Here is a 14455-nt window from a genome sequence, read left to right as displayed (position 1 = left end):
AAACACAGTGTATATTTATTGATACGATTTCCTCCTGCTATGTCCCTTACGTTTATTGTAACAGGAATATAGGAGTATTTTTCATTAATGCGACGAATTGAACTGAAATTGAAATTGAATTCAGGGTTACTATAGTCGTTAAAGTGCAGCTCCGCTGCTGTTCCGAAAGTATGAAGACGTTGTGATATTCAGAACCGTGGTCCCAACTTCATTCATAAACGCACATTGCTTTCCAAATTTCCATACTCCTTCGTGAGAAATTTGAGAAAAACTACCGGGCGGCGGTTCCACTTGTGACGTCATACTTGGAACTGCGCGGATTGGATAGCCACACCTAGCCAGCTCTGCCTGGCAACCAGTTTGTGTTTACACTCCGTCATGGCCGCTGTATCGTGCTGAAATAGCTGTCACGAGCTATCGGGGACCACCGCACCGTTTTATCACGTTTCTTATAAGAAATACTTCGTCTTCGAGCACGTACTCGTTCTCAATAGCTTTTGTGGTGCTTTCTGCACGCGCAGCAAGTCCGCGCATAATGCGCTGCCAAAGCTATTGAGAATGCGTACGAGTACGTCACACGTTAGGTGTTAGGTCTTGTTGGTAGCATGAAGCACACTGCGGGCACAGAATGTCCGCTCACGACGGCCGTCGTTGCACAACGAGGCCATCCTGTAAGGCTTGTTAAAGAAGACCGGCAAAACTATCTTTGAGGCTATTAACGACAGCAATTATCACGGAACACACCCAAAACATTCACCTTCGCCCATAGATCTCCGCCATCCCATCTCGTGATCCCATCGACGATTTGGCGTTAGCCAAGCCACGAGCGCGGCTAAGCCAGGACGAAGCCGGGATTGGTGAGGGTTTGCCGACCACAGGACCGCCGTGCCAGGGAAATTTAAAAAATGTTTTCTTAAAAACTACAAACAAATGGGTGAACATTTTTCACATGTATGCTCCCTATGCGGAAACGAACGCACAGCCCAAGCATGGCTCCATTCTGTCGCAGTCGAAAATCGGCGGAGCTGAGCTTTAATACATTTAAAAACATAATGGTGTTGGTTGGTAACGGGGGATGGAAATACTTCAGCACTGAGCAGCTTTTTCCGACGAAATCGCTACCCTCGCAAGTTACCTATAGACAGCAATCACTTCCCTTTCAATATGATACACGATATATGGATAGGACAACTCTCTGGTAACGGTTCTGTATGGTAGGGATCTTTCCCTGCTTTCATCCTCCACAGTTGTACCGCGGTGCTACCACACTCTAAAAACAAAATTTGATTACATGCACGGTGAAGGCCAACAGTTGCCTTTTTGAATGTCCCAAAAAGGGCCTCGCGTTTTTAACAAATTGGGGGCAGAACGATACGTTAATTCGGGACGGTATGGTTGGCTAAGAGCGTGGTCAAGTCCTGTGCAGAGAATAACGAATACTTGAATGACAACGAAGAATGAATATCGAAAAGCATAAATTGACGAGCTGCATCCGATCGCATTTCTTTTGACGTGGTAGGACCTATATGAGGTTCGTGTTGCGTTCATTTGTTTGTGTGTTTCATGATCAGAACACGCTTGCCTTCTATCGTGCTAATTTTTCTTCTTTTCACCGTCTGTACGAGGATGAAATTAAATGACTGTTTCTCGCCCAGGCACTTCAAGGACAGAACTTCATTTCCTCCTCCGTCGTCACAAGTAGAAAGGTAACACTACGGATATTCCTCCATAAATATCCGGGGGAAGCCTCGCGGACGTCCATTTTCGGATATGGAAATTGGGATCTATTTCGGACGTCCGTGGGAGATTGTGTAATACGGCCATGCGGACATCCACTCGAAGAGAGTACAAGAGTACTGCTGCTGCTTGTAAACGAAAGGAACATTTCATCCGCGCACGAGAGATGACATTGTGCGCTAACGTGCGCAGTGCGCTTGCGTGTGGGTAGCGTGGCGCGGAAACAAGATGGCGCACGCTCGCTCTTGGAACTCAGTGTCGGTACTCTGAAGCGTAGCTTATTTAGTGACTCTAGTCTCCACTTCTGTCGTCCCCATAGTGCGCCATTCTAGTGAAGACGGAGATAATCCTCTCCGGCGCCGCAAGGTCATACGCATGCGCATAGGCCATTGTCAAAAAGGTCCATAATCTCCAAAGCACGTTACCCTCCCGCTGTTTCGGCTTCGGCCCAAAATTTGGCTATGGAGATTTCAACGCACGTGCGCGTCTCAGGTCTTTTTAAAACGTGGGACGGCTTTCAACGAGAATGGTCTCCCATTCTGCTATATAGCTTTTGTCCGGGATCTCGTAATTAAAGGATTAATTAATCAACTTTAGGTAATTGGTCATCTTGTCGTTAGAACGTGTTGTGTTGTTTTCCTTTGCTCCCTGCCTAGGGTTTTACCTTCTATTTGCAATGTACCAGCTCGCCTGCACCTTATAACTTTTGCCGTATGCTGCTGCCATAGCTTTTTATTAGAAAAATCTGTAAAGGACTAAAAAGAGAGAGAGAGAGAAAGGAAGGGAAAAAAACGCCTGCACAAACTTAGCCACAGCTAAGATGAATAGGGCATGCCCCACTGCACCGATGTTTATTTAATTTGCGTCGAAAACGCTTTTCATAACTTATAGCCTCATTAGTTACTTAGTTACGTTTCTTCCAGGGCAACTTAAATTGTAACGAGTTCCTTTTGTCGAGTAAGTTCTCCATCTCTGAATTGTTACTGACCTACTGTACTGTATCCAACTTATCCAGGACGTTCTGCGGTTCGTGGGAATCAAAAAGTAAATACCTCAATAACAAACGTTATTTCCACTGTCAATCAAGTTGATTTGCACCGTCGATAAGAAATCGTAGACAACCGGCAGAAATAACGTCTATGTTTAGCCCACGACCTACTAGATTATAACGACCATGTCATAATCGGCAATCCCTATGAGGAGCCCGTCCGCACGATCCGCTAGGGGCGCTGCTCACCGGCACGCGAGATCTGCATCACGATTGGACGATGGAAATTTGAATTCTGAACGCGCAGAAGCGTACGTACGACTATCGTAGCAGACGACAGTATAATAGCTCCTACGAAAACGCGTAGAATGATGATGATAATCAACCTTAGAATCAGACTTGTGCCCGTTATTCGAAAAAAGTAATTGATTACCGTTATCGTTACTTCTGTGGAAAAAGTAATTGATTACCATTACCAATTACTCGACTTCAAATGTAATTGAGTAACGAGTAGAAAAGTAACGCGTTACTTCGGTCGTTACTCTGCATTGACGTAACGGTAAATTATAACTGTCTCTGTGTGCCTCAGAAAAAAAAAAAAGGTTCAACAGCGGAACAGCTGAAATAACAAGACAAAACAAAAACACGTAGGACAAGGAGATCTGTACGCCCGGGAAGTCGTTGACCCGATTGTGGAAGAGCATTGCGTGGAACTTCCCCATGACTCCCTAAACCTCCAAAGCTTCAGGTACCATCACACTGGTGAAGGAAGAGATTGGGGAGAGAGACTCTGAAATTCCAGAGCGTTATTACAATGACCTCCGTTTGCTATAGTAGAACAGCCCAACAAAGGCTGATGGCACCAGGGGCTTGACTTGGGGCAGAACATCTGAAAGATAAGCTAATCTCTGCCGGAAAAGTAATCAATTACTGAGTAATCGATTACTCAGAAAAGTAATTGATTACTCGAAAAATTACTTTGACAGTAAAGTAACTGATTACTCGAAAAATTACTCAAAAAGGTAACTGATTACAAGTAACGCAATTACTAGTAACGCGTTACGCACAAGTCTGCTTAGAATGAAACATCTGTGGAATATCCATCGCTTGTACAGAAATACTAAGGTAAGCTGAAGTACAAAGTATTGTAGAAGTTGAGGAAGCAATAACTTTGACGATGAGTAGCGCCACCGCTAGCTTCCAAGTGCGGCGCTGGGAAGGGGTGCCTATGACATGGTCGTTATAATCTAGTAGGTCGTGGTTTAGCGATGTTTTTAAAGGTGAGGATGCTGCAAAACTAACCCGCAACATTAATCGACGTTTCAGGTTCCTGCGTCAGTACCTGAAGATATGGACCGAATTCATACCTGAGGTGGTGTTTCTGCTCAGCATCTTCGGCTACCTGGTCGCCCTGATCATTTACAAGTGGACACTTCCCGACGGAGCTCCAGATGGTGGAATCCCTTGTTCGAGAAGTCTCCTTATTCATTTCATCAACATGTTTACCTTCAGTTACCCCGACAAACCTTGCTACGTGGTCCTGCTGTACTCTGGACAGGTATACACATTTAAAGTACGAAACAAGAAAAGGGAGCTCTTTGGTCATACGTACACTCTTTTAAAAAAAGGGTGTACTTTAACTCCTTTCCTTGCCACATATATCACTCCCCTTTTGGAGAGTACAATTACTCTGAAAAAGGAGTCTCCTGACTCCATTCGATCCCTTTAACTCCCCACTGGAGAGTAACATTACTCTTAGGGAGTTAAAGGGCCTGAAGGGAGGGAGTATTCTCAAATAGGAGTCTCCTGACTCCCTTCGAACCCTTTAACTACCTACTGGAAAGTAATGCTACTCTCCAGTGGGGAGTTAAAGGGTTAGAAGGGAGTCAGGAGACTCCTTTTTGAGAGTAGTTGTACTCTCCAAAAGGGGAGTGATATACATATGTGGAAAGGAAAGTAGTTAAAGTACACCCTTTTTTAAGAGTGTACGTAGACCAAAGCGCTTCCTAACATTACTCTCCAGTAGGGAATTAAATGGTTAGAAGGGAGTGAGGAGGCTCCTTTTTGAGAGTAATTGTACTCTCCAAAAGGTGAGTGATATACATATGTGGCAAGAAAAGGAGTTAATAGTACAGCATTCTTTTTAAGAGAGTAGAATACGTTCTTGGGTCGAAATTCTTGACGCTGTCAAACCTTTCGGCTTTTCTACCTGCTATCTCGGGCCATTGTTAGATCTTTTAGCGGTTCGACGTGCTTTCTGGGGGCTTTGTGAGATTCTTTAGCTTTTTGACGTGTTACCTGGGAAGTTTGTCAAATCTTTTAGCGTTTCGACGTGTTATCTGGAGACGTCGTCAAATCGTTTGGCGATTCGACGTGCTCTGGGAACGACGTCGAATCGTTTAGCGGTTCGACATGCCGTCTGAAGACGTTCTCGAATCGTTTAGCGGTTATGCCCGTGCATGCTGTATTCGGGCTTCGTTTAATTGTATAGCGGTTCAACGTGCTATCTGGAGGCGTCGTCCAATCGTTTAGCGCTTCGACATGCTGTCTGGTGACATTCTCGAATCATATAGCGGTTCAACGTGCTATTTGGGGACGTCTTCAGGTTGTTTAGCATTTCGAAGTGTTATCCGGAGACGTAGTCGAATCGTTTAGTGGTTCGACGTGCTATCTGGAGCCGTCGTCATATCATTTAGCGGTTCGACATGGTGTTTGGGGACGTTGTCGAGCCGTGTAGCGATTCGATGTGCTATCTGGGGATGTTGTCGAATGGTCGAAATGCTGTCTGGGGGCGTTGTCCTGCTCTGGGGACGTCGTTAAATCGTTTAGCGATTCGACGTGCTGTCTAGCGACGTTGTCGAACCGTCTAGCGATTCGACGTGCTATCTGGCGCTGTCAAATCGAAATGGAACCAACTGTACGTGCTTGGCAGTTGGCAGTCCAAAAATATTTTTTCATCGCCCCTCGTCAATTAGTTAGCGGTATTAAATTTTCTAACTTTTTAATTATCGGTTTTAGCTCTCAGATGTCAATGAGGAAGTTGTAGTACATGTCGAAAAAGACGTAACTGAAGTGGTTCGAGGTCGCTATGGCTTGTGGTTTCGTTTTTTTTCTCCCGGGTTTAAAAGTTGGTTTCAGATGCCGGGCGGACCGCAGATCGCTGCCCACAATCGGGCACCCGCACGCTACGATTCCAGCGCCCTCGGGCGTACATTGACCTTACGATTAGCGCTTGGCTACCATCCTGGCCACCATGGCCACGCCACGGCACACCTATCGGAGTGCACTGCAATCGTCGCGCGCGGGCGCCGAATGATGGGGAGCGCTCTGTGGTGCGCGCGGCTTCTGAAACCAATTTTTATACCCGGGAAAAAACGAAACCACAAACCATAGCAACCTCGAACCACTTCAGTCGCGTCTTTTTCGACATGCACTACAACTTCCTCATTGACATCTGAGAGCTAAAACCGATAATTAAAAAGTTATAAAATTAATTACCGCTAATTAATTGACAAGGGGCGATGAAAAAATATTTTTGGATAGACCACACAACTGCCAAGCACGTACGGTTGGTTCCATTTGTGTAGAGCACTCCGTTTTTCTTTAGCCCCTGGTCCTTTTTCGGTGGGACACCCTGTATGAGGACATTGTCAAAGCGTTTTGGTAGCTTAAATTGAACACCGAGCTTGACATTGAACTTGATAGCGCTGTGGGCTATACAGGGTCACCTGGGTAGAGTATGATATTTTAATAGTTAACAGAAGGATACATTATTGTGATTCGAAAGAAGCCCAAGATTCTGTAACATGTCAAGGCGACGTTCGCAATAACGGAAGGCTGCCAACGACAGTGAAATACGCATTTCCATTGAGCGTACAGAGTTTGCACGAAAGAGCAGGCCACAAGCGGCAGTTCATCACCATATGGCTTCTTTTTGGCCACTTTTCATGACACCTTTGCGTGTCGTACTTCGTGAAATCACGCTCTCCAAAAACGTATTCTACGTTCAAGTTTTACGTACGCTGTGCTTATAATAAGAGTATACAGTAAAACTGATTGCATTTTGACTTGCAGAGAGCGGTACAAACGACACTTCTAGTCCTGGCCTTGCTCAGCGTTCCCTGGCTCCTGATGGCTAGGCCTCTGTACCTCCTCTATCTCAGCTTCAAGCATCGACAGGTAGCGTTCTTTTCGTTCCACAAAGTGTTCTCTGACGAGCACTGTCTAATGAACATCCTGGTGTCAGCGCTGTCTTCAACATGACGTCATGCAAGCCGCCACCTCTCGTTCACTTTGCGAAGCTTTTCATCCGCCATTTACCGGCGCAGTGCAATGTAAAACCAAGGGTACGCCATGTGTACGAAACCCGCGAATAGTTCCATTGAGGGATACAGTGAGGCGCTGCTGGGGTTTTCACGTCATGAAACGTCACCAACTAGCTCAGTCCCCGTTGGTTGGTTCCTGTGGTAACCCTCGCTTCACGTGCGAGCTGGTTGGCTCAGAGTCACTAAATAGGGGTAGGACCGAAAGTCGCATCCCTTTCAGGGACCATCGTAATCCCCTCAAGAGCGTGACTTTTGGGCGCGGCCTTGTTCGCCCCTAGCTTCCAGCGTAGTTCAACTCTACCCAATTGGTGGCGCTGTCGAACACTATGACGTCATTTGTTTACAAACAATGACAGGTCTATTTTACAAACGTTACTGCGCGTTCCTTATTAGGTCCGAAAATACGAGAAACTTCCGCCCCAAACTGCGTTGCAAAGGGACAAAAGGGCGTCGGTTTAAGAAATTTAAGAAATGAAGGATTAAGAAATTTTAATTTTCGTGTAATTTAATTTAATCGAATTTAAGAAAAGCTGCCGCGAGGAGGCTTTCACTGTCAATTTTTTTCTTTCTCGTATGGACTACGGGGCATCTTCTTTTCGTTCGTTTTTTTAATGTTTTGTATAGCTTGTTGGATACGCTGCTTCCATTGGATGAATCTCATGCGGACATTTTTGGAATCCATCGGTACTTCCCGACAAAAAAATAAAAAATGAAATTTTGGTTAATGCCTGCGCTACGGTTAATTGGTGTACCGAAAATGCTCTAAAACTGAAAACTGCAAAGTTTGTCGAAAAGTCCTCGCGGAGGAATATGTCCAAATGGGACGTGAAGCATAATTAAGCAAAAGTTCACTTTTCCAACAAAGCGTACCTTACGTTGCCGAATGGAAGTTACTCTGTCTGACATTGAGGACATGAAACACAGCCACAAGATCTTCCGTAGCAGACGACAGGCCAACACGCCGACGGTGTCGTCTGCTAAATGCGCAGTACGTTGCCGAATAGGAGTTACTCTGTCTGATATTGAAGACAAAAAAAGAAAAAGAAAAAAAGAATCACAACAGGCGTGCGTTAGCTTCTAGAGAGTCCCTGTATCAAAGATGAGGTAACCAGCACAAAAAACCCAACTGTTACGCGCGCAGGGTCTCCCCTTATTAATATGAACGCATTTTTACTTGTCACGGTACTGTAGAAATAGGGCAGCTGAGGGCTATTTTTTTAGGTGGGATCGATATAGGTAAGCACGTGCGCCGCTATTTGCTCCCTGGCAATATTCCTATTTCCCTGCCGCGGCAGGTAAAATGCGGCCGCGGTTAATCGGGGTCAGTGGCGTAGCAAGATTGGGGGGGTTCAAACCCCTTAGGAACCTTTGGTAGAAGGAAACGAGGGTGAAATCCTCCCCCCGCATGTAAAGTTCCCATAAAACCTCTCTCGAATTTATTTTTTTTTTTCTGGCTACGCTACTGATCGGGGTTAACACGAATTCAATTTCCCGTGCTCACCTCAATGCAGGATTTTGACAGAGAGTAAGGGAGTTCAGGGTATCCATTCCAATCCAATCCAATCCATTCCGCGCTCCTCAGCGAAAAAGGCAGTGTTCTGTACAACAAGGATAGAGAGAGTTTCAATAAAGAGCTTCAGTTTCTACAACGGATAGAGAGAGAACCAAAGTATATTGTAGGGGCAGGGGTGTCGATAAACGGCTGCCCGCAGCTTGGGTGGCCCCCGAGCAAGAAACAAAAACAGATTCGTATAACGCCTTATAAAAATATTCGCTTCATTAACGGTAGTGGCGTTACCATTGGGTTCTGTGCTCGTGCAGTTTATCTTTCGTTAGTGATGGAAAACTGTTGCCGAGGTCTCCCAAAACTTGACGACTTTCCGCCCCCCCCCCTCCCATCTGTGCAACACGATGCCAATATTACCTGGAAAGTGGTTCACGTCGTTGACTCCCATTTTAGTGACTTGACATTTGCTGTCAAAATTCCACGCCCGTGTGGGTCTGCCGAGAAGCGATTAAACTTTCGATGATTTGAGGCAACCGCGTCAACAACTCACGCCTCCTACTGTGACTCCGGTGCGGCAATATGTTTTCCCGAGTCACGTGACCAAACGTGACGTCACTGTACAAGCCTCATTATTCTCATATTCGTGGGCCGCGCGAGCCGGTTAAACGAACACAACCATCAGTATCTCTGGTCTTGTTGTCAGTCACGCACACACTTGCGGCGTTCTTCTTCCAGTTACGCCATGTACTACCTAGTCTCTCATGAAGAACGTGTTGTGTCTGCCCTTCTATTACCGTGTATTCACACGAGCGACATTTCCCCAGAAGCGGAAGATGCGAAAAGCGTCACAGCTTTCTGCGCTCACCGTCGTGTCTTCATGTACACTGCTAACCGTAGGGAATATTCTGCTACACAGCCACAAGACCTTCCGTAGCAGACGACAGGCAAACACGCTGACGGTGTCGTCTGCTAAGTGTCGTCTGCTATAAATGCGCAGTACGCCACTTCCGATATTCCGCGCCGTGTGAATGCTCAACATAACACGGGACGAAACTTCGGCTCTGTGAGCGGTGCTTTCGCTTTTTCTTCCACTAGAATATTCCGTGAGGATGTCTCTCGTGCGAATACACGGTTAACGTCACAGCCGGAAGAGTTTCGCGAGCTCACCACATGGTTTCGGTATTCGCCCATTTCCCAGGCCTCCATCTCCCCTTTCGTTGTAAAACATATGGAATGTAAATAACACACTTTTGACATTTAGTCGACGAGATTAACATATTGGTCGTCATAACCTCTTCTCTTCCACAGCCGTCCACCGATTTTTCTTCAGACTCTGCTCCTCTAGCTGTGACGGTTGATGACATCATCCCCCACGAACAAGCAGCATCCCCGCTGGAAGAGAGCACGGCCAACTCTAGTATGTCGGCCGCCATATTAGAATCGGAACCCGAAGTACATACCCCGTCGCACAAAGATCATTTTGATTTTGGCGAAGAGTTCATTCACCAGATCATTCACACCATCGAGTACTGCCTGGGCGCCGTCTCAAACACGGCCTCCTATTTGCGTTTGTGGGCACTTAGTTTGGCACATTCGCGTAAGTATACAAAATCACGTTGCACTTTTTTTTTTCACTGTGTGAATTTAAAAAAAAAAAAATATTGTTCGTAGCAGCTGCAAGTATTGTACAACATATCGCTCTTAATAAGCAGTCTTTCGTCAATACCGAAATGAAGGGGAAATGAAACCCTAATAATAGACCGTAGCTGACGATAACCTTTGACTTTTGTGCCCCTGTTTCCATTCTCTCTATTTCTTTTTTTTTTGACTGCTGTGACTTTGTGTGACTCTTCGTATCTGAGTGTTCGCACTCCAAGTGTCTATGTACGTTCACGTGTTCAGAGTTGTTTACGTGGAATGGAATAGCCGGCTTTCACGTTGGTCCAGCCAATTTCTCCGCGTTTGTCTTTTTCACTCGTTCACTCACCCACAATCAAATGATATAAGATGGTACAACAATGCCGCTTTTTTTTTACAACGAAATATTAACTGGCAAGAAGCCACTTTAAAGTATAGTATTTTATATTTTAAGAGTTTGAATCGGAATTGTACCGACGCAGTACGCTTGCAGACTAGCCATGCGTGAACAGCAACCACGGGTGTATATTGCATCGCATGTCGACGTTGTCGAGCTTTCCACGTGTGTCGACGCTAAGTTACGGGGAAAAAGTACTAATATGTGAGAGCTGACTTTGAATGACGTGCAGTTTCTGCCAATTTTATATGGGAGAGCATTTCTTCGACGCAAGTTTCGATTTTGAGGCCTCCGTGTATACACTCTTAAAAATGAACTTCACCTCATAGCACGCTCCTAGCCAACCATCATCTCAAATGATATCGTTATCTGCCCCGATTTGTTGAAAACGGGGGGCGTACGCCTTTTTGTGACAATTATGAACAGCATAAGTGTCACAAAAAAGGCGTACGCCCCCCGTTTTCAACAAATCAGGGCAGATAACGATATCATTTGAGATAATGGTTGGCTAGGAGCGTGCTATGTGGTGAAGTTCATTTTTAAGAGTGTAGCCGCGTCGCGTCACGCTGGTAGGAGACAGAGAAGGTCCTTCCCTCCCTCTCACGATGTGCACCTCCTCCCCTTCGTTTGTTTTTATCCCGCCGCCTTGGCCGAGAAGCAACGTTTCCGTGGACGCCCTGCTGGCCCAGTAGGAAGATTTAGCAGATTGTATATACGGTATCCTATCCACAATAACGGCTCCTACACTCTTAGAAATGAACTTCACCACATAGCACGCTCCTAGCCAACCATCATCCCGAATGACAACGTTCTCGTTCCTGATTTGCTGAAAACGGGAGGAGGAGCCTATTTTGTGCCATTATGCACGGCACAAAATAGGCTCCTCCTCCCGTTTTCAACAAATCAGGGGCGAGAACGTTGTCATTCGGGATGATGGTTGGCTAGGAGAGTGCTATGTGGTGAAGTTCATTTTTAAGAGTGTAGCACATGATAAGTCGAGCACCTGATTCCTTTCAAGTGGCTGACATCACGCTCGCTGATATTTTATTCGAATGTTTGACTTTGATATTTGATTTGATTATGATCCTTAATCGAAAAGAGCGCTTCGGATGTGTTAAAAATTCCCTAATGTCTGCCCAGCGCGCCTCGCGTGATGTCGTCCACGTGGTCTGGCAATACTGACGCCGTGAATTACAGTATGACGAGCTAGTCACAGCGTATAGCCGGTGTGTGTACCAGAAACTTGTACTTGTTTTTTTTTTTCGATGAAAGTGGGCCGCTGTTTTTCTTTTTTATACCGCGCGCGGTTGAAATCATACCTCACGTGCTCTCTATACACGTGTCCCGGCAGCCTCCTATCACGTTAGGTTTGCACACGGTTCGCACAAAGGAGCGGCAACCAATCATGCGAGTCCATTCGGTACGTGGTGAAGTCGTGGTCACGTAATGAGGCTTGTGCACGTGACGTCACGCGCAGCCCTTGCACGCCTTGGAGCCACGTGACATGGGAAAACATGGGGATGCGTCACAGGCGTCTTACTGCGGGCCGAATGAGGCAGCATCAAGTGTTTTTGCAATTTTCTCTCGTAATTGCACGCATACCGCAACAACTCACGGCATGCCCTCCTACTGTAACTCCGGTATCGTAATATGTTCTCCAATGTCACGTGACCAAACATGACGTCACTGCACAAGCCTTATTCTTTACAGCGGTGAGAGGCGTCAAGCTTTTCCGCACAACACTCGTGCCGCCTTGTCTTCTGCCCAGAGCCGTGCCGAGGCGATTATCCGCCACGGGCAGGACAAACGCGAGACCCCCTCCCGCCTTCCAGGGCCATATTCCTTGGGGCTCGCTTTATTGCCAAACTTAGCTCCTGGGATCTGGCGTCCGAGCCCCCTCTGGGAAAGGCCCCTATCCCACAGGAACGGGTCTGCTTCGAACACAAATGAGAAGAAAATGGTGAAAAGGACATTTGATTTTTGTTTGCAGAATTATCTGAAGTGTTATGGCAGATGGTGATGCGCATAGCACTAGGAATGTCCAGCAGTTGGGTCGGAGCGATCGCCTTGTTCGCCATCTTCACTGCTTGGGCCATACTCACCGTCGGCATCTTGCTCCTCATGGAAGGCCTTTCTGCCTTTCTGCATGCGCTTCGTCTACATTGGTATGCACCGGGGGCTTTTTTTAAAAAATCATTTATCCTAATATTTTTTATTCCACAGGGTGGAGTTTATGAACAAATTCTTCAAAGGCGAAGGCTACTTGTTCGAACCATTCAGCTTCCGAGAAGTCGTCGCCGCCATCGACGAGCAGTTCTAATAAGTCGTTGTCCTACGTACTTAATGTTTGCATATAATACACGTTATCTTAATGCAGTCGTTGGACATTGGCTTATTTATTACGAAGGTACGAAAGAGGAATTCCCGTCGTTCTATCATCCATTAACGTTTTTGTCGTCGTCGTCTTGGTAGGAAGACCATTGGCCAATCACAGGGAAGTGTTATGGTTTGACCCCTTCCCAATTCATGGGAACAAATATTGTTTTCTCAATACGGGGCTCTACAACCCAGGATGAAATCCCACGTCTACATTCAAAGCGCGCGGATTGGTGGGGCTACAAGAAGCAGCAGATAAGCAGCAGATAAGCAGCGAGTTATCGCGGTGTTTTTTTGTTTCAGTTTCCTCGACCACGAGATCCGTCTCCCAAATGTTTTCTTCGTCACCACATCAATTTCGAGCCATCGTGTACAGCAGGTGTCATCTCAGCTGTATTAAAAGGCCCTCGTCTTTATATCCATCACTTAAATCCCTTTAACGTGACACTAACTGTACATTTCAGGCATCATTTAACGCGTCCACCCATCCCGTGCACTCGTATTTTGACTCAATAAATCCCGCCTTATAACATCCTTTGAAGCCCCGTCATCGAATTACACCCGGAACCGCCCCCCACATTTACGCCACGTGACTAAACAAGGAACCGACGCGCCTCCTGACGACAAGCAGCGTCAAAAAACGCGGCAGCGGTGTTACAACTAAAAAAAGAGAGAGAAAATACGCAGCGCCACCATGTGCCGGCTAATAAATCATCGGGCGACGACAATCTGCAAGGCCGGCCGTCTGCGAGTCAAAAAGTAGCAGACGATGACATACGATGAGTGGGGGGAAATGACGCGCTCTGTGTTTGTTGAACTTCCGTTTCTGCTGACTGCAAGATCCTTCTTCTGTGGTACCTTGGAAAGGGAGACATAAATAAATACCGGCACTCGAAGAAGCTGGTAAGTGGTGACGGCACGAAGCAGGATTGTCGAGGGATCGGCGAGTAGCGAAAATTGCGGAATAATTTGCGTTAGGGTGCTTATAAATAACTGGTCTTGTATAGTAGCTAAGCAACGAGCAATTCAGTTAGCTTTGCAATGACAATGACCGACCGATATATATTACTGGGACTCCGGGATTTTCCGTCTGGTTCCTTCAGCTCTGTGGTAATTGTATGCATTGTATGAATGAATGAAATAAAAATGATTGATTGGTTGATTGAATGACGCACATAGTTACTACTTTTGTTAGATGTAAAGTGTACTTAGGTAGTGTTCTCCTAGCACGCTTCAGAACTTTGTTTTTTTGCGTTTTCATAAGTACAGGCTATCTGCAAAAAGTATTGCACTTAGATGCTAAGACTTTTAAAGTACTCGTCTGACTCTGTTAAAGTATATTTAAAAGTTGCGCGATTCCATACCTGACGATGGGTGGAGTAGCATCATAATACCCTCTTTTGGACCATCAGAATGGGGAGTACTTGAAGACCATAAAAAATGTGTGAGTGACAATAGGAGATCACCAATAGGGACAAAGGCGCCTG

The 14455-nt window shown here is 46.0% G+C and overlaps 1 protein-coding gene across 1 annotated transcript in view; it reads left to right on the top strand.

Annotated features, from left to right (window-relative positions):
• Positions 1-14130, top strand: part of LOC135386366 (V-type proton ATPase 116 kDa subunit a 1-like) — a 31475-nt gene extending 17345 nt beyond the window's left edge. Inside the window, exons 15-20 of the mRNA XM_064616226.1 lie at positions 1656-1706; positions 4052-4283; positions 6800-6904; positions 9866-10154; positions 12583-12757; positions 12816-14130. Of these exons, the coding sequence (XP_064472296.1) occupies positions 1656-1706; positions 4052-4283; positions 6800-6904; positions 9866-10154; positions 12583-12757; positions 12816-12912 (949 nt within the window). The 3' untranslated portion in view covers positions 12913-14130. The remainder of the gene's footprint in view (positions 1-1655; positions 1707-4051; positions 4284-6799; positions 6905-9865; positions 10155-12582; positions 12758-12815) is intronic.
• Positions 14131-14455: the final 325 nt, after the last annotated feature.

This window comes from Ornithodoros turicata, chromosome 2, assembly GCF_037126465.1.
Source record: "Ornithodoros turicata isolate Travis chromosome 2, ASM3712646v1, whole genome shotgun sequence".
Taxonomy (NCBI): Eukaryota; Metazoa; Arthropoda; class Arachnida; order Ixodida; family Argasidae; genus Ornithodoros; species Ornithodoros turicata.
This window is presented reverse-complemented; position numbering and strand designations above follow the sequence as displayed.